General features: G+C 42.6%; 1 protein-coding gene across 3 annotated transcripts in view; it reads right to left on the bottom strand.

Moving 5' to 3' along the window:
- The window catches only part of plcb1l (phospholipase C beta 1-like), a 138,627-nt gene that overhangs the window by 98,801 nt on the left and 12,024 nt on the right, over positions 1-27,802 (bottom strand). For all 3 annotated transcript variants that reach the window (XR_012591411.1, XM_074615709.1, XM_074615711.1), the window contains exon 3: positions 2,273-2,341. Coding sequence is in view for 2 of the 3 variants with exons in the window: in XM_074615709.1 (XP_074471810.1) it covers positions 2,273-2,341 (69 nt within the window). In the remaining variant the exon portion in view is untranslated. The remainder of the gene's footprint in view (positions 1-2,272; positions 2,342-27,802) is intronic.

The raw sequence follows: 27,802 nt of genomic DNA, 5'->3' as shown, positions 1-27,802 counted from the left end.
CTACATGGCGTACAAACGACACGCCGAAAGCAAGAAAGGCGTTCTCATTGCACGCTAAATGCCTTGCGCATTCACACACCTTTTCCTGTAAACGGGCTGTTTATTGTAAACTCATTCTGATTTCTGTACCTGTCTAAATCAGTATTATGTGTTCTGCATAACCAACACCATCATTTTCGACAAGCTCTTTGTTTGACTGGAGAAAAAAAAAACATTCTTTCATCATTTTGTGCAGCATCCTTGCAAAAAACCTTCACCATTCTGACAGGATCCTTAAAACGTGGGAAGGAGAAATGCTTGAGAAGCAAGCCGTGAATAGTGCTGTCCACTTAGAGCAACTGCTGTCCGGTATTATCTGTGCTTCTCGCGTGACGTCTTCCTCTGACCTCCCATCATCTCTGTGTCCTTCCTCTCGTCCTTTCCCTCGCCTTCTGCAGACCTTACATAAAAAGCTCCCCTTGCTTTTCCCTCTCCTCTCTCTGCTTTCCTTCCTCTCATCCCCACAGTCTCTTCATCACTCCCCCCCCCACCCCCCCTCCCTAGCCTACCTCTCCCCTCTCCTCCCTTCCTCTCCTCATCCCATCAACTCTTCAGACACTGTGTCTCACTGGTGCTCCCATCACAATGCCCAGGGTGCATCACCGCTCCATCACCCAGTAATGGATTTCCAATGCTTCGACCATCTTACCTGTCACGTGGTCATGTCTCCTCCCTGGGTAGCATCACTCTGTAAGCTGTTTAGAAATGCATGAATCCTCTCTGTGTTATTGTACTCATTCCATCATTACTCACTCCCCAGACGGAGCAGCAGTGCGCGACCCCCACTCGCTTCCCCTGCTGCACCGAGTCAAAACGATGAAGACTGCCGCTGCTATGAAACAGCAGCTCATCACAAGACTAAATAGATCCAACAGATATATGAAATTGAGTCATTAAGCGGGGATATATAATACGAAAGTGGAAAAGAACGCGGGTTATTGTTCTAATTATCGCTGGGCAAGTGGGAAATTAACTGCGAGAACTGAATTTGGCTTTGTAGCTGCACCAGAATGTGCCAAATTCATTGACAGTCACAGCGTGCCAGATTAAAAAAATATGTGTACAAATTCCTCTCTCATCGCTCACAATGAAAAGCCTTTTAATTAGCTGTGAAATAGCAATTTGGATGCCCTGGAAACCATCCATGTGCTGCGTGGATTTGTATTCAAATTGTCAATCCTGAGTGTCATTTGATCTTCACTTCCTCTCTTTTGTCTTCACGTCACTGTCTAAAAACTGTCCTAAATATGAGCAGAAGAATTGTGAACTCCATCCATAACAGCCGCACAGAACACATATCAATCACAAGTCACATCAATGCAAAATATGACCATCTGAAGGTCATATGAGACACAATTACATTACCTACACCTCCCATACAAACAAATACACCCATATCTGAACGTACAAGTGTCATAGTTAAATATCAACCATTACAACAAGCACTTCAACCCATTTCAATTCTATCCGTAACAGAGTTCACAGCTAGATGGATGCAGACAGTGTCTGATTCATGATCGGGCTCACACCCACTCATGGCTTTCATTTCTGTGCAAAAATAAACACTTACAAAGCACATCATCACCCAAAATAAAAGCCCTCCTCTGTCCTTTCAGTACACTGCTCATTGTGTTCCCAGAGCCTCAACAGACGAAAACAAGAACAATATTGAAACTATTGTTCTTGATTCAATATGTAAAATTGTTGCCTCGCGGTTGTATGCCACCGCCAACCATCACTTCATCATTTTATGCTATTAGACAGTGTGTGAAATTGTCATGATGAGTTGTGGCCAAAAATGTGTTTTGTGAGGTCAAAGTGACCTTGACCTTTGACCACCAAAATCTAATCAGTTCAACCTTGAGTCCAAGTAGACAATTGTGCCAAATTTGAAGAAATTAGCTCAAGGCGTTCCTGAGATATCACGAGAATGGGATGGATGTGAGGTCAGAGTGACCTTGACCTTTGACCACCAAAATCAAATTAGCTCATCCCTAGTGGACATTTATGCCAAATTTTAAGAACTTCCCTCTAGACGCTCCTGAGATATCGCGTTCACTAGAATGGGACGGACGCATAGACGGACGGACGACCCGAAAACAACTATCGCCAACTATTGCCGGCGCATAAAAGCATCCATAAGGCATCTAAATGAATATGTTTTCATATGTACTGTATATACAAGTACATGGGGGCTGGGCAAGCAACCCAAATCAGTTAATTGCGAGCTTACCTTTGGCGTTTTGGTGCACTTTCCATTTCGGGCATCCTTTATGTACGCTATATCCAGTAGATCCGTATCCTGTAAACAAGATGAAGCACAGCGAAGTCAGTATCAATGTCAACCAAGTGGTTATTCAAAGGTTTCAAAGACATTCTGTGCCCATGGGAGCTGTTTGGGATCGAAAGGCGAAGGAAACATTTCAGCGCTTTCGATTTCCAAACCTGCCACCTGTGGCTGAGGGCCTTGTGTGTTTGTGTGTGTGTTTTTGAACAACCACAGGTGTTTAGGGACACACCCTAATGGCACGTTGCCCTGCAGAAGTGTTATTGTAGTGTTGTGCACAAAATTAGGACAAAGGTGTAAAGTTCCTATGCTGACTGATGACGCGGCCAAATGAGCACACACAGGTTTTGCTACCAGACTGGTGTGACATGCCAGAAAACAAAGAAAAAAGGTGCAAGATTGTGTTTCATGACAGACAATATGCTCAGCTGCAACACACCGTTGGAATCACTGCTGGCAAGGAAAAAAACTGGTTGGATGCAAAACATTCCACAGAATACACAATGTTGGGCTGCTCTGCCATAACACCTTGTCACGGCTTGGCTGGAGTCAGCTGTGTGAGTGGTAGTCAACTGGCAAAGATACAAACATGGCGCCCTAATGAAGACAGGTTTGAAAACACCACGAACAGCAACATCATGATTTAACCAAAAAGTTAAGTAAGGCTCTGTGTAACATCATTTTCAGTAAGTGGAAGCCTTGGCTCCGCCGTTGATTCATTATTGATATGGCAGTGTGGGAAGACAAGTCGGAGCTTCTTGTTCCATCTTACAGCTCTAATATTTCACGTCACACTGTTGTGGTGCAGAGGAAAAGTTGGACGGAATACAAAGTAAGAGCTCTGAAATATTGACACCATGAAGCGATGCGCATAGGGAAAGCTTCTTACGACTTAGTGCAAAGCATTGAACTTTCCTTCCTTTTCTTTTTTTAATCAAAGTCAAAACATGCGACTCAGAAGAACTTCCTGTTAGTGATCTGAATAGCTCCCCCTCCAGCGTTCCGAGTTCAGGAAAGGTAATCTGTGTCCATCTATAAGTGGACATACATCAAAGATATGCATCCATCAACTCTTCCGTCTGTCCATGCATTTATGGAGGACGGAACCTGCCAAAATCAAAAATGAATAAACAAATAAATAATTAAATGTCTCGATAGATGAATAAATTTGCCAATAAATGTACCAAAATAATATTCAAAATAAATGTTGGCATTAATTAATTGATGAAATGTGACATCAATTTATATTTCTGTTTTAATTGCTTATTTATTTTGTATTAATTCCCCTATTTATCTATTCTTTTATTTAATTTTCCCTTTTGTTTATTTATTTTTGCATTTATTTTGTATTCATTAGCTAGCATATAGTCGATCCATGCAAAAATTAAAAAATTAAAAATTAAAATTAAATAAAAAAATTAATTTAAAAGTTAAAAGTTATTAAAAATAAATAAATAAATAAAGGGAAAATGAAATAGAAGAGTAGATAGATAGGGGAATTAATACAAAGGTGAATAAATAAAGAAGCAAATTAAAACAGAAATATCAATTTATGTCACATTTGATCAGTTAATTAATGCCTACATTTATTTTTAATTTTTTTTTTGGTACATTTATTGGCATATTTATTTATTTATTCATCGAGTCATTTATTTATTAATTTTTTATTTTGGCAGATTCCATCCTCCATATGTATCCACCAATCCATCGACCAACTGTTCCAAGCTTATTTGCAAGTTTATTGTCCCTTAAAAGAGCCAGTAATATGGTTACTAGTGAATACACATAAAATACAATCCTACAGAGGGCCCCTGCTGCTACCTTCCTTCAGTCACCACATCCCTTTATCAGTCTGGATTATCGCTCTCTCCATCTCTCTGAGAGGGAGCCAGGACATGAGGTGGAAAATTAACCAGAGTGAACTGTGTGTGTCCACTCAGCATTATCTTGGGACACAAGGAGTGACGGGGGCTTGACTCAATCTCCAGCCGCTACGCCAGTATCAGACCATCTCAAGGCCAAGGAGGTTGTGGAAAATTGCCCCCAGCTGCCATTCTTCCTTATCTACAAATCAATACCAACCTCAGTGGTCTTTTATTTAAATTTCTAAAAATAATTTTGTTAGTTCTGTGTTTGTTTTTATTCTGCTACCTGGAACAGTTGGACATTTTTCAGTGTAAGGGCATATTTAACCCAAGGAATAAGACAGCAATATACAGTAGCATTACTAGACGCAAACTAGAGGTCATAAAGAATGTGGCCACTTTGCTACAGTAGACCCACAGCCACTGTCTGTCTCCGTACGCTGCAAGAAGCGGAAATTAAAGCACTCTATTCTATGGCTGCATAGAAGTTATTCCTTTTCCGCAGTGCATAGCATCAATTAGTCTGTCCCTGTTTGCACAGAGAGAGCCTCTGAGTCAAAGGTTAACGCCCACGTCGGGTCTGCGAATGCCTGCCTTTGAAGTCTCTTTAGAGCGATGGAGCTCGGCATGGGGGCCTGGTGGAACAGTCGGGCTTCAGGAAGCCGCTCGCTGATGGGGTTCCTTTTTTCGTGCCCTCTAGCCTTGCGAAGTTAACAACACGGCTCTAGGCTGGTTCGGCGTCATTGGTTAAGTGTTAACCTACAGGGCCGACTCATTAAAGGTAAAGCAAACTGCCCGTATGGGTGACAAGCTGCTCGCACAGCGCGTAACCAAGACGATACACGTGTAGCTATTACCGTGACATCCAAGAGCATGTGTCAGCATTCGTGTGCAGAGGCTTGCTCATTGTGCAGATGTACATACAAATTCATGCCAATGACGTTTTTATTAATATTGACTTGGATTTATAATTGCAGACACTGCAGAGTTAGTTAATTAAAGCTCTTTCTTTCTGGCAGTCTGGCCATTAATCCTCCCGTTCAATTCCCCTCATTTATTTCCTATGACATATGTTCTTTATCTGTCGTTTGTCTTTATTTACCGCCCTGCATCTCTCTCTCTCTCTCTCTCTCTCTCTCTTATTTCCCTCCCTCTCTTCTGTGTGCATCACAACAGTGAGCAGGCATCCAAAAGCCTATTAAGATCCACGACACGTCCAGGAAGCAAGCGGGGCCAGCAGGAGAGAAAGTACAGAAATGAATGAACATGCTTAAACATACGCTGGCCCTCTGGGGCTCTGTTTTCCCTCTGCCTGATTGTCTGTCTCTGCCGCGGAGCCGCTGTTTCACGCAACATCTGCAACATGCTGTCTTTCTTTTAATATTAAATCCATTCCTCTTCCAAGTAAGGAGTGCGGTGTTTATATGAAACTTTGCAGGAATTTCGTCAATGATCTGTGACTCATTTTGTTGTCAAACATGCCTCTGCTCCAGGCACTACATCTAATATATATACCATGTTCCTGTGTTCTTTGATTTCCTTTAATTTGAAGAACAGTGAGCTCACTAGTGTATGAAATGTGATATACAAAACGTGACTTGAGGCCAACTGGGGGAAAGAGGTCTGTTACAAGGAGCTTTGAACAAAAGTCGTAACTGTTTATCTACAGTGGGGGCTAGCAGAGTCTGGAGGGATGTGAGAGAAAAAGGGGAACATGGAACGGGGAGGTAGAGACGGGGAAAAGGATAAGTGGAAGTGGGGAGACTTAAAGCCACAGGTTAGCTTGCTCATTTACCAACAGCATGCTTGACAGCCTCCGGGTTCAAAATGGATGTGCACTCCACAGGGCTCGGGGTCTGTGCTGAGCAACGGAGACGAGAAGCAAAGAAAAGTGAAGGTAGGAAGGATTGAGAGGTGAATGAGCAAATGGAGGAGGGGATGACTGAGGCAGGACTGTTTTGTATGTAAGGCCAGTCTGGGGGAAAATCTACAGGAGACTCAAACTTTGCTGCTATTTGGGAAGGATTTTCAGGAGCGCTCCATAACAATAATAATAATAATGAAAGAGATAAAACAAATCATCAATCCACTAACAAGCATTTAATGGTTAATTCCATTGTGTCATGTTTCATCTATCACAATGCATGTCAGTGTCTTGAATCAGGTTGCTGGCCAGTCAGATGTGGTTTGCTTACAGGACTTGCTGACAGGCTGCTGGTTTGAGTCATGAGGTCACACAGGCTATACTGGTATAGAGTGGCCCCTCACCCCCTTCGTGCCATCACACGGACCCGAAATAAGCTCTCGGAAATACAGCATGTATGCCAGGACTCTTTGGAAGCCTGGGGAGGAGGCTGGGTTCTGTCTATACACACACACACACAACACGAGTTTTCAAAAGGCCTTACTCAGGGTTAGAGGACTCTGGGTATGGATGTATTCCCCTAATGCATATGCGGAACAAAACACACTGCAGCCGGGCAGCTGCTGTGCCTGTCCCTGTAAGTGGCCCTCCAGTGACACTTGGCTGCCAGGAAACATGTACTGTTACGAGGGAAAATGGCTCGTGGAGAGCTGTGCTTGAGCTTGGTTGAGAGTCACATCCACTCTGCTGCTGCTGCACTCCTGGGTTCCTATGGAGCGACTCTATAACAGCCCCACTGTGATTAAGTCACAAACCTCCTTACCTGAAGAGGCTGACTAAATAGATATATAGAACGAGAGCTGCAAACAGTCAGTAAAGAGGAGAACGCTTGTATGTGGGAGGAAAATGACTTTGGGGATATTTTGCATACGCATTTCTAGTGTAAAGACCTTGCACTGAGGTTCTGACTGAGGGCTGCCTCCTGTCTTATCAGTAGTCTAAGATGGCTTAGTATCTCACAGGAGGCCTTACTACATCTTAAATCATTTCCATTTCCCACGGATTAAATGATTTATTAGGTGTTATGACGTGGAGCGTGACAGCAAAAGTGGGAGAGAAATGAGGTATGGCATGCGACAAAGGCCTTGAGCCAAATTGGGGAGTCTGGCGTTGCCATGAGGCAGCCCGAGGGCCTATTTAAAGTGAGCAACTAATTCACTCTGTTCTTCATCCATCCTCTCTGTTCCATGTCTCTAGTTCTCTCTCTCCCTCTTCCCTCTCTTCCTCTGCTACATCAAAACATTTCAACAAATCTTCAGACAAATCAAAGCAGTGGGAATGAAATGCATCAAGAGAGCATTTGCAAAGGTAAAATGTCTCTCAATAGAAAACCAATCTGCACTCGTAAGCTCTGATTTTACACTGGTGACTCTCTTTACAGCCATCTAAAGGCAGGAGGTATCTGTTCCATTTGCAGTCGCTAACTTGAGTGATGTTGCGACCGTCAAGCCACAATTACACGCCGCAGATCCGCTGGTTAGATTTTGTGCAACCATCATCAGAGTGTTGTGTCGAGTGAGTAACCACAGATCTCCCCCGAACTTATCACACATCAAACATGTCTTTTGATTCATTATTCTACACAGTTCCTTCTGCACATCAACAGGCGTGTTGGAGACCCACACTTTGAAAGCAGTTCACACAGCTCCACTTTTTCACCCCCCTGGGGCCCCATCCTAAACACCGGGTGCAACGCTACCGATGGACTTGGCGGGATGCACTTGACTGCAATCTGGCCGCGCCGCTGGGTTCATGAGCCTGCGGAGAGCTGGCAACCCTGCCGTTGTCCAGAGCAACAAAATCAGCCATCATGCCTCATCATGTAAAGTCTACGGCTGTCACAATAACTGCAATACTGCAATACCGCATTATTTACAAGCCAACCATAGGGGATGGCAAGCAACAGCCACAACCGCTATGTTGACGTTTTTTCCTTTTTAAATTCTTTGCAATGGGAACGCCGCATTTTTACACTTTGCTACAAACGGAAGCAGTGTGATGAGGTGCTGAGTGTCTATTCTGTTCTTTTCTGGTCGTCAAGAGTTAAAAAGTGCTCAACTTTGGGTAAAACTGCACAAAGACCAACTGTCACATCCTACATGTAGGCTACAAATACTGGACAACAACAACAATGGAGGAGAAATGAATAAACATAGACCGACGGGTCCGTCCTCTCTCTCTACATGCTTCTACCTTCCCCTTCATCCAGAGCAAGTACTCTACCTTGTGCCGTCATTTTGATATTCCGCATCATAGCAACCAGATGCAACCATAGCGCAGCTGTGCTTCATTGCCCTTCTGTGTTCTGCATTTAACAATAAGCAAGTATTTAATTAGTTTTAATAGCCTTACAATAAAGCTTATTTATACAGCACTAAAATCCGGATAATCAATCTGGATAGTTGCAATAATATCGCATATCACACTGCTGAGGCAATCATTATCACCGCAGGGGGAAGTCCTTCACCGCAACAGCCCTAGTAAACTCAACATTAAGAATAATATTGCCTTTTTTCCTGCTTTGCATCAGGATTGGGGGAGGCATAAATCCCAATCCCATCCCCCCTTAGATGGTGCCACTGCTTGCACTGTAGATCTGTAAAATGGATTTTGAAGTGAAGCTTTCAAGTTTTAATTCATAAACCTAATTTCTATGTGCAGTTGAATGGGCTGCTCATGTATCCACTCAGAGAGATGTTTCAAACACTGGGCTTCATCTCTAACCTTCACCGCTGCAAAACCATCTGGGTTTTCGAAAGGGTAAAGTCCTCTATCTCAGCCAACAGACTAATGTGGTGTGCGGATGCAGAGATCTCAGCCAGGCGTTCCTAGCACCAGCCGCAATGTGGGAGCGACAAGGTGGAGCAAGGCTTGGTCCAGTGAAACCCATCATGCGTTTGAGCATCTTAAAGCTGTGATGTGTGCTGTTTCATTTTGATCTGCCCCCAATAAGACTGTGACATTTGAAAGATGTGAATGCAGTCGGACATTTGAGTGGTAGTGAGAAAACATGGCTCATTTCCATTAACGATTCTCATTAGTGATTCATTTTTTGATTTTCTATTGTTATTATTATTGATCTATTTTTATTTCTAGATTTGACCCTAATGTTTTTTTGTTCTTCTGTCCTTTTAAAGGTAAATGTAAAGGGACGTTTTGGTGCAACCATATTTGAATGTCCAGAGTAATTATGTTATTTTGTTTAGTTTGTTTTGTATATTGAACTAATGCTATTATGCAGTCCCATTACTATACAGTCAATTCCATGTCTACCCTCCTAGACACCAATTACAACACAGACCGCTGAGCCAAGTTTCCACAAGCTTAATGCAGGTTTTTAAAATGTAGGTGCAGACTTTCCCAAACACTTGCAAGTAATGCAGTGAGGAGAATATGGAAGCAAGCTGGAGACTATGCGGACGGATTCACTCGCACCTTAAGTCATCTGTCGAATCACAATCAGGATAACATTCAAAATACGTTTATTTGCTATAGGCACGTCTAGAAATACCATAAAAATGTATCTTTATGGATTTAAAACTACTCAGACACCCTCATTGTCAAGTAACATGCACATAAACATGAAACTAAATGTGCCTTTTCAGTGGGTTGAATGAGGACAGCTAGAAATACACATGTACGTAATCGGTTTGAGTCGGCTTCATGGTCAGACAGATGGGGAGAGGGCGTAGTGATTAGAGGTCAGAGGGAACGAGGGAAGAAAGGAGAAAAGGCGGCAAGGACGGTGCGAGGGAGGAATGTCTATGTGGGGGAAAAAAACGCAGAGGCCGAGGGCCGAGCGATGGAGGAGCGTGGCGGCGGCTGATAGTGGCTATCAGCCGCTGACACGCTCCACAAAACAACCAATGCTGAGATAAAGGCCGCGGGAAGCTTTGTTCTACACATCAGCGCGCACATTCATGCTTGCACACACATCAGGTAATACACACGCTCACAAACACAACTCTATAGGCATAAACACTTGCGCATACACACACACACACACACAAACTCCAACTCCTCTCTATCATCAGTCCGCAGTGTCTGCCGTGTTCAGTCATTATAAACACTCGGGGACTGAGAGCGATGATGTGACCGGCTCTCCGGCTCACACCGGTCACCATTTTCTTCGGAGCGTGCTAGACCAATCAAATCTTGGACACACACGTGCGCCGCATGCACAGTGACGGATGGAGTGTGGCGAGGGATACTGGAGGGAGTGTACTCCTCGCTGATAGATAGCAGAACCGAGTGGGATGACAGAGAAAGCAAAGCCGCTTCCCTCATCTGTCCATCATCCTCTGAGGTTCTCTCTCACTCTGTCTTTGTTATGCTTCTGGCTGGATTTTTTTTTTGCTTTCCCTCCACCCTCCTCCTTTTCCTCACTTGATCCAGTCCTCTCTTGTCCATGTCCGCCTCTTGGACATGTGCCTCTCTGTCTCACTCGTCTCAACTATCCTTTCCGTGGACATCTGCCTCCTCCGTTCCTCCTCATCCCGCCTCCCTCCATGCTTCCCCTCCTGTCTTCTTGCATCTTGACAGCAGCTCCCGCGTCGATGGATGACGGTTCACATCTTGTCTCGTCTGATCCCCCACCGACACGCGCACACACATGCCAACACATACCCCCCCCCCATCCCTTCCACCGTCTTTCTTCCGTCCTCACTCCTCCACACCATTTAAGTCTTCTCCTCTAGCTGTGCAGCTTCCTTCAGGCACATTGTGGACGGCTCTTATCTGCTGCAGAGGAACATCTGAGATTCCCTTCAGAGGCCTGGTGCGAGTGACACACAGTCGTGCATGTGCAGGAATGCATAAACACACACACACACACACACACACACACAAACACATGCATAAAATCCCCGGAAAGGATGAATTAAGGTAATTAAAGGCCAGATAAGACACAAACACAGACACTACCGCGCATACACATGCAAACTTTTGCACAAACTTTTCAATGTCACGTATTGTTTGCATTCAATTATTTAAAAAATACAGCCTCTGGGTATCTGCAACATATCCCTATATTCTTCTTCTTTCTGAATATTAAATTCACCGTGTCCTTGCAGGTAATACAAATGAAATTCTTGGCATTCAAGCAATGGCTAAAAGCTACATTTAACCACAACACGTCTCTGTATTCCGGTCTACGGGCTGAAAGTGATCAGCGTGCCTGCGTGTGCTTGGACCGGGGCTCTCCACTGAAGTCCTCTGAGAATCCCTGCCAGTGGCAGATAGAGCGCAGCTCTGGCTCTCATCTTTCACATCACCTCATTTAGACACCTCCTAAGTGCAATCCATGGGCCCTTTGAAGTCAGGACAAAGCGGACGGCTAAGAGAAATGAATTTTTCACTTTTCTTTCTGCAGGCAAAGCTCTCTGTCTCTCTGTGTCTCTTCTTCTCCAAGATCCTTCCTCTGACACTCTCTGGTTATCCTCTCTCTTCTTTCTCTAACTAGAGCAGTTTGATCAGTACAAGTAAACACTAAATACAGTGGGAGGAGGATGAGGGAGAGTAGAGGACAGGACACTGGTATAAGTGCAAAATTAATCACTTTACAAAATATGATTTTACTTAAAGAGGACCTATTGTGCTTTTGTGCTTTTCCTTTCCTTTTGTGTGTTACATAGTTGTTTGTGCATGTAAAAGATCTTCAAAGCTACAAAGCCCAAAGTCCACGTCAAAGGGAGGTACGCTTCCCCACAGAAACACTTCTCCTGAATTGCCTTTTCTTCCGTAACTTGGTGATGTAACCAAGTAAGAAATTGCCATAATACACGCCTAGCGGCTAGTTTGGCATGCCCTCAAACAAAGCTAGTAAGAGCGGAGCTGAAGCAGAGTCCAAAGAGTTTGGCTCAGTTGACCAATCATAACAGAGGGTGCCAGCTGACCAATCAGAGCAGACTGGGCTTTGTGGGCAAGGCAGGAGCTCAAACAGAGCATTTCAGACAGAGGGTGAAAAGAGGTGCTGCAGCCAGGGTCTGGCAGCATCCGCTGCGATAAAATCGTCAGGCCATCCACCACTCTGGCAGGCAGGGAAAACGCTAGTGATGGGAATAAAGGACCTTAGTTGTCTGATTCCTTGGCATCTCATGCCTCTGTGTCTATCGATTCTTCTTATTGATGCTTTCCAACAGTTACGCAAGCACAATGACGCAATGGCATACGCACGCTGGATCATGTTTCAGTTTGTTTGGGACCGGAGACACGGCAGAGGGAAAAAAAAGCACAAAAAAAAAACACGTAATGGCGCTACAACTACTAAACCTGAGGGGCACACCCTATTTTTTCCCTGATAATGCTATGAAGAACAAATCAACAGGATGAGATTTAGTAACATTGTCTGTTAGAAGCAAGTGGGCAGCACAGTCCTGCTTGGTTAAATAACGGAGCCACTAACGTTAACGGATGTGCAATTGAGTTATTATTATGAGGCGTTCAACCTCTGCTCAGCAAAAATTACTATTGGGCGAAGGTAAATTACAATGTTATCATGATGTGTTCAAATGTAATCTCGTAAAATTAAGTTTTTGGAGAGAAACTTGAGTAAATCTAGTTGTTTGTAGATGTTTTCACAGCAATATAAGAGAGATAATAGAGAGGGAATTATGACCTGTTTAACTTACTAACACTAGCTCTAAGCAGCTGGCCAAGATTTTTTTTAATCAAAGCAAATATTTAAATGATGAATAATCATTATCATTTGAATTGAGTGTTTTAATGCAAATAACCACTATCGATGACAATAGCAAAGTACAGTACAGTGTACAGTACCCTCCCTCCCCTGAAAAACAGGGCTCCCCGGAAGATACTAGTGTTTTTCCAACACTAGAATTGACCATGCATATAATGTTTTTTATGTAAAATATATTGAACATTGAATGACCTCAGATCTAAAATGTTATTCCTTCATTTAGCGCATGGATTTCAAAAGTGGCAGATATAAAAAAAAAAATGCTTGCAGGCAGTGAAAAAAGATTATATCTATATATTTTTCGAACATTAAAGCATTAAACATGTTCTAGTAAAAATCAAGTATGAACCTGAAAATGAGAATAATAGGTCCTCTTTAAACAGAAGTGCAAAAAAAATCAACTCCTTTTTCAAACTTGTGCTTTGTTGCGTGTGAGTGACCTATTATGTACACATTCTGTATCATTGACCATGAAGTCAACTGAGCAGTTTGCCTAAGTACACACTACAGGCATACGTATAACATAGAGGAGGCCATAAGGTATATCAGCATCCTTGACTAGAGCCAGACAGATACTAGATTTTAATCTTGCTTTCACACTTTCATGTTTTTATTTATTTCTGTATTTCATATGGTTACAATGGAAGAAAATATAGATTGCGAGTGACGTGGTCACAGGTTGTCATTTGTCAATTTTGATGGATGGATTTTACCTAGTGTGGTATTTTCCTTTAGTTTCTGTCTGTGTTTATTTGTTAAGATGAATGAAGTGAAACCAGTGAGCTCAGTGCACGGTGGGCGTCACAAGAAGAGGATCGGAGCGGGATGGCCCGGACTACGCGTGGAGCTTGTCGAGATTATCAGGGTTCAGGTTAAGACCTGCATTCGTTCTAGTATAAGAAGTGGTAATTAAATCCCCTAGACATAACAACAAAACATTTTACAAGTACTATCTGTGCTGTGACATAACATTTTTCACACAGGTGTCCTCCACATTAACATAGTCTACCTTAATCTGCCAGAGGAGATGATTGCCAACAGGTTAACCCAAACATCTCTGCTTTCACTGCCAGTCAAACTGCGTCCACTTCAACTCTAAGTAATGGCGTCAGTATCACTAGACAACAAAACACTTAAATCAGCCTACACTGTTAGCCATGCTGATGTATTGGTCAGGCTTTACTCACAACCCACTGCTTACTCAGAAGCCAAGAGCTTTTTTATCCTATTTTGTGTCAAAGAAACCACAGGCAATTATGAGTGTTTGTCAACAGGTCCTAAAAGCATTTGATTCAAATCATGGAGCGAAGCCACAGAGGCACAGACAATATCGGCGTCAGCAGAGCACAATGGCGCTGCTTAGAAAATCTGTGTGAAAGGTTTCACTGCCACCCTGGCTTCAGCTTGTCTGCTAATGTACTGATGAAAACTAATTCTCCATGTCACTCTCTTCTAATGGGTGAGGTTGTCTGTTCCTCTCCTTCCTATCATGTAACTCTCTCTCGAGGAAGGCTTCTGGAGAGGAGCTGGTATTTTAAGTATGGCAAACTGCTGCGCTTCTTGTCTTGCCCCAGAGCACCTTCAAGCTGTTTAAATTTGATACCTTCTTATCATTCCACCAAATTGAATTGACTTTAGTGGGGAAAGAAAAGCGACTGACCCACATTTGTGACACACTTAGTTGCTCAAGCGGAAATGGGACGGCGAGAGGAAGAGGGGGGAGTCTGAGGGAAATTCGGGGACGGACAATAGAAGGTTTGATTTGCAGAAAACTTTTTTTTAAATTACTCCGACACTCTATTTACCAGTCAAAGTAAATTGAGGTTACAGGTTATGTCTGTGCTGTAAGATAACACGTAACTCTGTGATAGTGGACAAAATGTCCCAGTAAAGCATTTACACATTCTGTCACAGAGGGTTCAAAATGTAGCGCCTTCTGTTGAGGCAAGTTAACCTGTCCCGCAAGATGGTTTGCTACACAGAACCATCTGAGAAGCCGTCATTGGAAACTGTTTGAAAAAGGGCAGGCACTTTCAAAAAAATACTTGGCAGGATTTGAACTAGCCGTCAATCAAATTCAGCACCAGTCGGGAGAAGAGCAAAAACATCTTTTCCATCGAGAAAACCCTTAGGTGCCGTTCTTTGCTCATCTTTCAGTGAATACTAGGAGTGGAAGAAAAAATCAATACGGCATAGTATTGCGATATTTTGCGTGGCAATATTGTTTCGATCTTTTATTTTACAACTATGAACAACTCTTAACAATCTGACAGCCCGCCAGCAGGCCCGGCCGCTATTCTGTCTTTCAGAGGTGTTAGCGGGCTCAGTTTTAAAGCCAGAGTGAAGATACTGGCATCATATGGAACTAGAAAACCTAAGGACTCAATTGGCTCCCATGTCATGGTCGCTTGTCGGGAATAACGCTAAATAACGCTCCAAAATGAACGCTATATTTTGGCAAGGAAAAACTTGCATGGCCATTTTCAAAGGTGTCCCTTGACCTTTGACCTCGAGATATGTGAATGAACAGATGCTGACAAACTTCATAATTAGCAGAAGAAAGTTAATAAATCGTAATATATCTTATGGCAATACTCAGCATATCGCAACATGTTTCAAATCGCAATAAGATCGTATCGGGACTTAAATATCATGATAATATCATCGTGGGGCCTCTGGTGATTCCCACCCCTCATGAATACTCTCCAGTTCTGATATAACTGATGCTATTGCAGCTATGCTAACCCATGGATATATTAAAAGAACTGGATACAGCGTTGGAGTCGGGGCCCCGGTCATTCCTATGAGAGTTGCTCATGGTTGCTCATTGCCTAAATGGCTCAACTTCCGTCTGGAAAAGTACCCGGATCTTGGCGGAGTAGCGTCCGTGATGACTTGGTCACGGCGTCCCAACGTCACGCCGTCGTCGCGGCTTGCCCTCCAGCCCCGGTCTGGGACTCACTCACATGAACGGAGGAAGGGAAATAACTCTGGATTCAGCTGTTAGTGCATTTTGCCACTTTAAAAACTGATTTTTTTAAATAAGGGCTATTAGAGTGTTTGTACTGGAAGGTTGATTCATCTAAAAAAAAATTATCCCCGGAGTTACAGACGTCTCTTTCTCAAAAAGTATTTTTAGGCCCAATGCATCACGTGACTGACACAGAAGTTGCAGTACCGCCGTTTGGCCACTACGAAAGTTGGGATCGACGACCGGCGCACTTCCTGGGGGCGTGCGCTAACCTCTTCAGGAGCCGCCATTGTTGTTTAGAACAAACAGTCGCCTCTCTGTGTCGTCGCCTCACACAGGGCCACGGTCGTAGGTGTCAGTAGCCCCTCACAGGACGCTGATTGGTCAATGGTCTGGCTTGCTGGCCACAACCGCATCACATGAAGCCTTACAAGATGGCTTTTGGTGTGATATATGACCCTGCGAGTCTCATGTGATCTTGTGACATCACGAGAATCCAGCTGCCGTGCAAGGTAAGTCGAGAAATGTCCTTTCTTGCACTGTATTTGGTTTTAACAGAATTTCTTTGAATCTTTTTCTAACTTTTATTTAGTTTGTATGTGTGTCTACATAGAGATGGTAATAATCTACAATAAACGAAGGCCAAAATGAGTCCCCCAGTGTGTTGTTAAGCTTTCTGACGTGAACACTCGGAGATGGAGAGACGGCAGCTAGATAATTGCTACAGAGTACAAAGGAATTCAGATCAAAACGAAAAGCAGCAGGATGGCATGAAAACCCAGAAACCCTGAGCTGGTGGGAATTACGGCCCTTTAAAACATCACAGGCTCATCCGATGTAATTATTAGGATTACTCTGTATCAAAGCAATCAATAAAACTGAGAGTGAACACCAGATATCCAGCCCTTCCTTGCATGCTTGTAAGTGATGAACAAGACGAGTCTTCGCTCTCTGTGATTATGTATGCTTACTGTCCTATTGACCACTCTGCGTCTGTCTCTTTGAAATGGAGTTAAAAACCTCTTCTTACCAGTCGCCCATTTGAGCAATTGGTCATTCGTTTATGTGCAGGAAGCACTGGAAATTGTTCGAAAGCAAAAATGCTTGTAATTGCCTTATTAGCATTAGCAAATGGGACTTCAGTGGAAAGCCATCCACTGCCCTGATTCCTCCAGCAAAATGAATTAAATAAAATTTATTGAGGCCTTTCACTGAATCTGGAAAAAAACAGCTTGAAACATTAGAGAGGGGGAAGAAAGACGTTTGACAGCTCTTTATATATTAATAGGCTTAATAAATGAATGCAGAGTGCCTATGTGCAGTGTTATGAGAATGAATAAGCGTGATACATAGTTATTAGTGAGGGTTGAAAAGGCTCATCGTTTTGATTTGCACTCTAACCCCGAGACATTAAAACCATATGTATGCATTTTTTCTATTAGCGTGCTGCAACTCGCGGGCTACTTGAAATCTCTTTCAGCATTGCTCAACAGGAAACTGATAATCTTGTAGACTACACAGATACGTCAACAATCTACACACTGATAAAATGTACTAGATTTCCTGTGTTTGGCAATAAAGTAGCGTGACGAAAGCAAAGAGTCTTGATAATGTTGACCGCCTGCAAGCCAGCCGAGCATGGTGCATTTGTGTCCTTGTGTAATTTGAGGTGCAAGCATTATATTTCATTTGATGGATATACCATTGATACCAAAACTAAATGTGCCTTTAGCTAATCGTCTTTTCTATTTCAAGCATTACATGGTTGAAATATATTTATAACTGATATGAGAGGCCAACAGACTATGCTTTAGTTGCTAGAAGTTAGTACATCTGGTTGACAGGTTAGTGGTGTGTTTTTCTTAATAATTCTGTCACTCATCTCTGTCAGGTCTGATAGTTTATATGAAATGACATGTTATACTGTATGTGGTGTAAGATTTCTAAGTTGAGTGTGATGCATAGACTTAAATTTCTGACTGACATATCTGCTTTACATCGCCTGCTTTACGTGCTCTACAGGAATTGCTCTTGGTGTCTGTTATGTGTGCTCTTAAAGGTGCTCTATTCGTTAGCCCTGGGGGGGTTTGGAGCTCAGTGGGTAGAGTGGTCGTGCAACGCAAGGTTGGCGGTTCGATCCCCGGCTCCTCCTGTCTGCAAGTGTCCGTGAGCGAGACACTGAACCCCAAGTTGCTCCCCCTGGCACTTTATAGCAGCCCTATGGGTTAAATGCAGAGGTCAAATGTCATGTAGGTACCTGTCTGTATATAACAAATCTAATAAAAGGTTAAGTTAAGGTTAAGATATCCAGAGCATTAATATAGCAGCAAACAACTATTGTCTATGTAAAGATATAGAGGAGTAATGTCTACCTGAGCAGAAAATTAAGTTGCTCTCCCTGTTTGTGTGTTGTAATCCAAGCTTCTCCGTGCATTGTTGACATAGCCGGGCTGGCTGTGTGTGCCTTTTAGTGCATGTGAGCGTGCCCCACTGGCTAGCTCACGGCCACCGCTCTGCACTGTGCTCATACAGCGGTTACAGCTGATAACGCTGTCCCGACCCACGGCGTTGTCGAAGAAGCGTAGTACCCACCATCCGTTTCCCCCCCCCAGGTAAACACTGTTAGTTCTGTCAGCAGTATTGCCTTTGTTTTCACTGTTAGCACGTTGGCTCTGAGCTGCCAGCTCATCTGTTGCCATGTTGAGAGCCGTGCGGAGGCAATAGAAATGCTCCCAATCTCACATTTAGCACCTTTAATGTGGTATTCTACTCCTTTGTTTAATTTGTTAATGACTTTTTTTAAAGATATGGTTTTGTTAAAGGGGACATATTATGCCTTTGTGCTTTTCCCCTTTAGTTTAGTGTGTTATATAGTTTTTTGTGCATGTAAAAGGTCTGCAAAGTTACAAAGCCCAATGTCCAAAAGGGAGTTACTCTCACCCACAGAAACACTGCTCCTCAACTGCCTGAAACGCCTCGCTTGAAGTACTGCCTTTTCTTCCGTAGCGTGGTGATGTCACCAAGTAACACACTTTGCCTAGTGGCTAGTTTGGCATGCCCTCAAACAAAGGTAGTTAGAGCAGAGCTGAAGCGAAGTCCAAAAAGTTAGGTTTGGTTGACCAATCACAACAGTGGGCCAACTGACGAATCAGAGCAGACTGGGCATTTGGAGAAGGCGGGGCAGAAGCTCAAACAGAGCGTTTCAGACAGAGGGTGAAAAGAGGTGCTTCGGCACAGCCGGTATGAGAAAAATAAAATGTTTTTGGAACATCAAAGCATGTAAACATGTTCTAGTAGAAACCCAAAATACAAGTATGAATCTGAAAATAAGCATTATAGGGCCTCTTTAACTTTTAACATCAACTTTCCGAATGTCAGCAGATGAAAAATAGCCATTTTGCTAATGTTGGCAATGCATGAAAGAGCAGTAACACTTAGTATTCTCTCTCTTCATCATGAATTTGCCATCAAAGCTAACTTCACCTTTTGTCAATTTTACATCATTCCTCAGAGGAGAAAGGAATAATTGAAGTGCGTGCAATTCTGTCTTCAATATTCTTTTAATTTCAGTTCAGTTCATCTCTCTGTTCTCAGCGACGGAGAAGATGAAAGAGAGGAAAAAGAGAATGGGGGAACTTCATCACTGGGTGAACTTCTGACCTACACTGAACAGTCAGAGACAAAATATTAAGTGTAAACTAAACTGTGTAACAAAAGGGAGGTGTATTCTCTCTCTATCAAGCCTTTGAATCAAGTTGTGTGTCATATTGTAGGTGTGCATGTGAGCGTGAACATGTTCTTCCCGTCTTTAAACCTGTGATTGGATATGATCCGTCCAGGGTGTTTCCTTGCCGTCGGCTGACAAGCTTTCAGTAACGCCATTTGGTCACACATTTTCAACATTTCATTCTAGTCCCTCAATTCGACAACCAAGACTCTATGGCATTTTGTATTTGGAGAGGAAACGAGTTGGATTGAGGATTATACGTTACAGTCAAAAATTCTTTATTTATTTTGCAGCATTAACACGGCAAACATGAGGTTGTGCTCCAGCTAAGCTTCCCCGTCAAAGCCTAGGATGAAACAGGAAGGAAGTGTGTTCTCTTATTGAGAGGCTTGTCTACAGTGGGACTTCAAAGTCTTTTGGCTGAATGCCTTTATTTGAAAGGGCTCCCTGAGGAAAGCAGCCACCTGGCTTGGTGCAGCGATGGCAGTCAAATCACAGCAGCAGGGGGGTTTTGAGTACTTTGCAGCATCAAAAAACAAGCTGCATGGTTTGGATTGTCATGGCAACTGGGCTGGGTTAGCATTTGAAGTGGAAGGACGGGAACGGAAGAAGAAAGAAGAGAGAGAGAGAGTCAGTCTCTCTGTGTACCAGTTGACTCATAAAACACAGTCCTCACAAATTTTAAATGTCAGTTTACTAGTGTTTAAATGTCTGGCCCATAAATTCTCTGCTGTAATCGATTTAGCATGATTAAAACTAGCGGCAAAAAAATCAATGACAGAGAGATTGAATTCATCTCTTCTGACCTGTGATGATAGCACTTTATCTTACTCAGAGAAACAGTTATCAGAGAACTGTGAACTACTGTGACCGACTGTAACCTCTGATTTTCTGACGCAACAATTCAAACGTGAGGTCGTCCCATTGCAACATACAAAACCACGGCTCTCCACTGATCTACACATGTTATTGACTGGGACCATAACAGTCAATGTCCGGCCAACAACTCATTAGGAAACGCTCTAGTGGGTCATGCAAAATCATTCACAATGGAGTCAATAAAGGATAGGAGAAAAAATGACAAAAACAGTGGTGTCAGGGGAAAGTCAGAGTTGCCCCAAATATAAGATATTAGGACTAGGGCTGTCAAAGTTAACGCAAAATTGTTTTAATGCCACTAACGCATTAACGCAATTGATCTTTCGGAGGTTGTAGCCGGCTCAGTATTAAAGCTAGAGTGAAGATACTGGTATCATATGTAACTAGAAAAACCTAAGGAATCCATGTCATAGCTTGTCAGGAAGGAGGTTAAATAACGCTACAAATTTGCGCTAAATTTTGGTTAGGAAAAACGGTCATGGACATTTTCAAAAGGGTATCTTAACTTCTGACCTCAAGATATGTGAATGAAAATGGGTTCTATGGGTACCCACGAGTCTCCTCTTTACAGACATGCCCACTTTATGATAATCACATGCAGTTTGGGGCAAGTCATAGTCAAGTCAGCACACTGACACACCGACAGCTTGAGTTTGCCATGTTATGTCATTTCCAATAATAAATATATACATACATTTGCATAATGCAAATTTACCACTCCCATGTTGATAAGAGTATTTTATTATTATTAACTTAAAAGTACATTTTGACCAGATAAAAAAATGTGCGATTAATCGTGATTAAATATTTTAATCAACTGACATAATTTGGACTAATAGTGGTTAGCCCTACACTGATATTCTGATTTTTTCGGGAGGCCTCTTGTGCACTACAAGCAGCCTTAACTGGTTCAGCTTGGTGGCACTGCCAGACCGGTGCAGATTAGAAAAAAAAAGCATAAACAAGCTGACACCGACTGATTCAGCTCAGTTCTGTCGCAACCATGCAAATATCTAACTGACAGCTACAACAGCAGCCCGGCCTCCGCTGCACATTTAAATCTATTCAAATCACGGCTATGTCAGAATGACAAGCCCAAAGTCCAGCTAAAGCCGCTGCCTGGGGGCCTATTAAGCTACAGATTCTTTCTTCTGACATTTCATGGTATGGCTTATTTACTTCCTGTGATGAAATTACTCCCAGTTGTCGAGGATGATGACGTTACTTGGAGTGGAATATGTGAATATTAGAGTTTAATTTCTTGGTATGAGAAAAAAAGCAATCTGGTAGGCATTGGCAAAGATTAGCTATTAATCAGCTTTTAATAACAGGTCATTTCATCGAGAAAATAAAATTACTGGAATGAAATAGGGATGGCTACCCTTAGAGCACGGCAACTTATTATTGCACCGAAACCAATGAGTGAACCGGGCAGGTAATAATGACGAGCTAATCAGCACGTCCACTGAGAGTAATGAGTGTGCCAAGAGAGGGAAAGACAGACAGACGGTGACGGAGACAGAATTGAACAAAAACAGGGAGAGAGAAGCAGACCTTTCAGCTGATTGCAGTCTATTGAGCAGAGATAAAGTCAATTTACCGGCATCACCGCTAACCACACATCTCAGTGCTCCACATCAAAATTTCATTAAGCCTTTTCCTTGGCACCGGAAACACAGCCTTACATTTTTTTACGCTTGAAATAAGAGAGTATTTTTGACAATGCTCAAGTGAGTGGAATAAGAAGAGAAAAGCAGTGTAATTGTTTGAGTCATCCTCATCCAAGGTACGTTACTCTTTCTTCATTCGCTCTTCCTTTTTCCCGCTCTGCTTTTTTTACTCCTGTGACTGTGTGAAACACCTCCGTCACACAAACACTGAGCACTGAATGTCAAACTGCATTCTGTGTGAACAGATGAAATGAATCGACACAATAGCGATCACTATTGAATAAGCGGCCCAGAAATAGGCCGGCATGAATGTTATAAATACCTGGACCCATGAGACGACGAGAAGCTTAATCATCCTCTTCACTCTGCTGTCGTATTTTAAACAGGCAGTCACACAGAGCACCCTTGATTGGGCCGACACGAGCTGCTGTCTGTTGGCAGTAAGTCATACCGTGCACGAGCACTTAGTCTAACAATAAGTATTTTATATGATGAGGATGACGTTTTGTTATAAAGTCATTATATCATCAATGTGTAAAACGAGCTTCAGATTTATTTTATTTTCTTTCTTTCTTCTTTTTTACAGATGATTGCCTGCTGATGATGTAACAATTCAAAGTAAATCAACTGGAGTCATTTTAATTTCTCTAATAGTCTTATTTCCTTCAGTCAACACAGGGCCATTAAATGTATAATATAAATCCTGAGTATTGAGCTGAACAGTTTACATGATGTAATAGTGTTACTGACATTACAGTCATTAAGTTATGTTAAAAGTATGCACATGTCACATTTAGTGCATAAAAATTGCAAAAACAATGTAATTGTTGTGTTATTAAATAATGTTTATATATATATATGACTTCTGGTACAGTAGGTAAGGTCTACTTGCAGGTCTACTCTTCATGGACAGTAATAACAGAGATAGGAGAATACTACAATTATACCTGTGTTATCCTTTAAACATCAGTCTGAGTAATCAAAGTCAATATTTTGTTTAGAGGAGTTGGTTACTACACTGAAGGAGAGTAGACGAAAATAAGAGAAATGCATGTCTTACCATATAATAAACTAGTTAAATCAACACCCTCTTAACACAGCCTTACAAAGCCTCTGTTCATCCCTAAATAGTATTACTGGCTGTTGGCCGTAACTGTTATCCTTCAGTTGCTGCTGCTCAACATCAGTTTTAAACCATGTGATTGGTTAAGCTTATCACTTGAATCCAGGGTGTCTGAGTTGCCCAGTCAGAGCTGCTGCCATCGCTATAAGTCACCTCCGTTACCCTGGCAGAGATTCACACTGAACAGTGTTGGCACCAACGGAGCCTTTAATCAGCCAAAAGGCTGTAAACGGACAAAAAGCCCCCTCTCTTTCCGGATCTGTGGCTCCAAGTTCTGGGAACGTCCAGTTGTTGAGAGGAAATGAACAGAACCATGTCTCTCCTCCCCTCAGTGTCACTTTGTGTGTGTGTGTGTGTGTGTGTGTGTGTGTGTGTGTGTGTGTGTGTGTGTGCCTGCTTGAGCATGTTATTTGTCTACCCGTAGACCAGCACAGTGCAGTGGAAGCGAAGTCCTAATCGGAATCCAAAGAGAAAAACGAGGCTAACTCAAGCGCAAACAAAGCCTTCTGAAGTCACCCAGGAACTGCTAATCCAAAAGAGTTTGGCAACGCTTTTTTTTTCTTTTAACACTTTTCTGCTTTTGACTCTCAGCTCTGATAAAGATTGATTCACTCTACAACGCCAAGTCCCCACATACACACAGTCAGGCCACTGTTTATCTACATTACAGTTCTGCCCCGCTAAGCAGATCAACAGTTTACATTCTCTTGTTTTCTGGTGGGTGCTCTGAGCCAAGATGCTGTTCATGCCACCTAATAAAAAATGGGAAATGGAAACAAGTTTAACATTTCATTGTGGGGAACATTTGCCGTTACCAAATAACATGGCATGGAGTGGCTCGCTTGACTGTCATAATATTTAAGTGGTACAGTAGCAACAGTGACAAAAGACAATGAAGAACCAATAAATAACACCTATAAAGACTCAGTACAGCGACATCTAAGGCCGATAACCCTTCCCTGACCTTCTGCTGTAAGCTTTAGCCATTCAGGGTTGATTACAAAGCCTTACCCTCTCTGTGTGGCTGATACAGTGTCTCCTGTAAGTAACGTCTGCACAACGTCAGCAATTTACCCTGTGTGGAAAGAGTTTCCTCAGCTTTCATGAGGAAAACATTTGGTAAAAAACTTGTTTTTTAAGCATGATGTCAGCATCCAAGGGAGCAAAATTGTGTAAGGGTGACTATCTGTGATTATCATTTTACGGGTTTTATTGAAAGCCGTTTGAAGACACACATTCGAAAATTTCCTGTGACATGACAAGCTGATTTTAGTACAGATAATCTATCAAAATAACAATCAGTAGTGCTGCTTATGTCAATAACTTATCAAGTCCAATCTTTAAATAAGTTTAGTAATGTTAAAATAGTTCACCACGGCCTCTACTGTTCCTGATAGTAACTGTGGTTAATTTTACACTCGTCATCTGAAACGCATTTTCTATCACCTGTGCATTGCAGAAGTCATTTGATCCAGAGCTCATCAGAAGTCTTCAAACTCACTTTGTGACCTGAATACTGGCCGTCATTTGGATGCAAGCCGCCAGTTTACGTGACCACAGTACAGATCTTGACTTAATCAGCTGTTACTTGCAGCTATAAAACTGCTTCCATTAAAAAAATAAATCCAAAATGTAACTGAAATGACAGGTATCATTTTTTTCTGATGAGCCACAATCAATCAAAATCATGTAATCTGATACAGAACGTGTTTTTATGGATTCAATAGCGTGCTGCCATTTCAAACCATTATGTGTTGGCTGTCGTTTAATAGACAAAGAATTGACAAAGGGTGGATCCCTCAGGGCAGCAGCTAAATCATGGCTTAGTAGACATGTTTAATTGATATTTAACAATTTAAAAGTATAATGATGAGAGCAATTGATTAACGGGCTGGGCCATATGGAAGAAAGATGAGCAACAGGAGATAAATGAACTGCACACAGAATTGTAATCAATGTAGATTTCCCATTGTTTGTACGTTCTTGTTGACTATACTAGACCCCTGCAGAGTCCGACCACCAGATATCGTTATCATATGACGTATTAGTATGACATTTGTTTATCATTATCACCTGTTATGAAATGGGTAACGTTAGATCAGACATAAGTGTGATTTGACTTGGGGGATCTCTATGTGTTTGGTTGAAACTCTGGAGTCCCTCTTGATGGACGCTGCCAGACACTTTTTCCTTAGTGATTCCTCAACAGGTATAATGTTAATATAAAACTGGAGATTTGGATTTTGGTCTTGCTGCCCCGGCAGACTACCAGACGCCTTTCCTTCAAAATGTAACGTTACGGCGCACTGGAGTGAGCTTTCCCCCGCCGTAGTCGCGTAATGTCACAACAATTTAGAGCCATAACGAAGTCTTGCATCACTTTTAAGTTTCAGGGCATAGTCGCTAAATATATATAAACATTTCCTTAGAGTGTGTGTCATTCACCCAGTTGTTGATCAGTTCATTTTTATCGATCTGTGGAGCATGACAGCTCGCCATGACCACCCGCTGCTTTGCTAGCGCTGTGTGACTAAAATGCTTTTGCCTATCAGGCCTAGATCCATAAACTCCTTCTGTTTTTAGTAAAGGCATGTGATCCCCTCGGAACATTAAACATTTTCAATCCATCTTTTCTGCTGTTGTTGCAGTTTACTGCACAACAACTCCTTGTCATCTCTACTTTGGAGCTTTGCTCAGCTAGACATGCTGTGTTTTCAGCCCCCTAGCTGTGCCGTCTATAGACGGGTAGCACAGAAACCCGTCTATAATGTCACTGTACTACAATAAGAAGGAAGACGCAACACTTGTAATTATGGATTAATTAAATTACGATGGATTTCCCTCAGGGTTTCCAAGTGGTATTATTGTTGGTGCCGCTGTTGCAAAGACAACCGAATCGCTCTCAGTTTTCCTCAGAGCCTAGCAGCGTCCAAGGTTCACTCTTGTTTTACCTCTGTTTTTATCTCTCTCCCTCTACGTCTCTTTTGCCTCCTCCGTCAACGGGGCTCTTTTCCTTTTTCCGGCTAGGTACCGATAGCTAACGGGGAAAACAAAAGTGATATCCTCTGTTTTGGTTGCCCAATAGTTGACGAACTTCCTGTACAGATTGTAAATCCCCCTGAGGCCAATTTGTGATTGGTGTGATGGGCTATATATTTATATAATTTGACTTGACTTGACTTCCTTTGTGCCATAAATCAAGCCTCCGTTTTCCTGGGAGATCGTACCCGATGGCAGACACAATTGCATAGTGAAAGCGAGGCTTATAGGGAGCCAATCTTAACACCGATGGTATCTTTATTTCTACAGCCATTACATTATGCAATCATTTACTTCATAATGATAAGTTAAAGCAAAAACAACATCTATTGCCACTTTAAGTAAACGAACTGATCATATCCCAGCTGGCAAAGGGGATGTGACATACGTCATTTTCTTCGTCGTGATCATCATCATCTTCTTGTTCGTCTCTCTCTGTCTCCGTTTCTCACTACTGGTTCAGATGAAATAGGGCCTCTGTGTGCCAGGCCATAACTTGGCAGAGGTCACAATTCACTTTCAGAAGATTGGCTGCAGATTTATACCTTGTCTCTCACTACCATATAGTGCTGACGGAGGTGGTGGAGGAGCAGCAGCCTCAGTAATCACAGAAAATTGCTGTGTTGGGGGAAACAGATGTGTGAACGGCACTATAACGGAGCGGAGAGAAGAGGGTGTGTGTGTGTTCGCGCATCAAGTGCGTGTTAGGTTTAATATGAACCCGAAACAGCCTTACTCATCCTCTGGATTAGGTCAATTCGAGGCTCATTCAGAAATGCCCCGCACACAACCAGCTGCCAAGTGCGCGAGTCTGGTTTTGGCCCGGGGTGAACTGTCTTTCACCTCCAAACATCATTCAATGCCATATGCTGAGTGCTTGTCCAGCAAATGTCCTGAAATTGGCACACTGCTGAAATATAAATCTCCCGAGAGAAAGCATTTAACCTTTTTGTTATAACCACAGCGCGCTCAGGAGAACACACACACACACACACACACGCGGAAACAATGATATCAGTTTCAAAGTGGTGGCAGCATTCTGCAGAATATGAGCGGGGGCCGAAAAGAGAACGTGACATTTCCAAGGTGTGTGCTGTCGCATGGCAACCATGGCAACTAAACCAAAAGGCTGTCAATTTGACTGAGTCAGTCCACCTCTCAGTGTTGAGTAGCTCCTCCCCTCGAAAGCAGACAAAATTATTTTGAACCTACGCAAGAAACACCTGTTCCTGGTCGGGCATTACAGGAATGCTGGTATGCGGGTGCCTACACGTGTGAGGTTGGTGAATGGGTGTGTTGAGTTGGGTGCTGCTACGTGCATTGATGCATATGAGTTACTTGAGTTGCTTGAAGAATGACAGATACATGTATGGCTTAAATACAGGCTGATCTCTGGTTACTTTGGCACTGTAACTGGTATATGTAAAGTATAGTGGAGGATGGAAATGAGGACTTGGTGACTTATGTCATTACAATAACGGGTTGTGTCGAGTAACTCAGAGGCAAACTATTTATGTGGAAGCCAAACAGTCATTCTCAAAATAGAAGCTGTAAAAATGTGCTAATCTGTGACCAAAACAG

This window comes from Sebastes fasciatus, chromosome 18 (genome assembly GCF_043250625.1).
Source record: "Sebastes fasciatus isolate fSebFas1 chromosome 18, fSebFas1.pri, whole genome shotgun sequence".
Lineage (NCBI taxonomy): Eukaryota > Metazoa > Chordata > Actinopteri > Perciformes > Sebastidae > Sebastes > Sebastes fasciatus.
The sequence above is the reverse complement of the archived record's forward strand: the minus strand, read 5'-3'. Positions and strand labels throughout refer to the sequence as shown.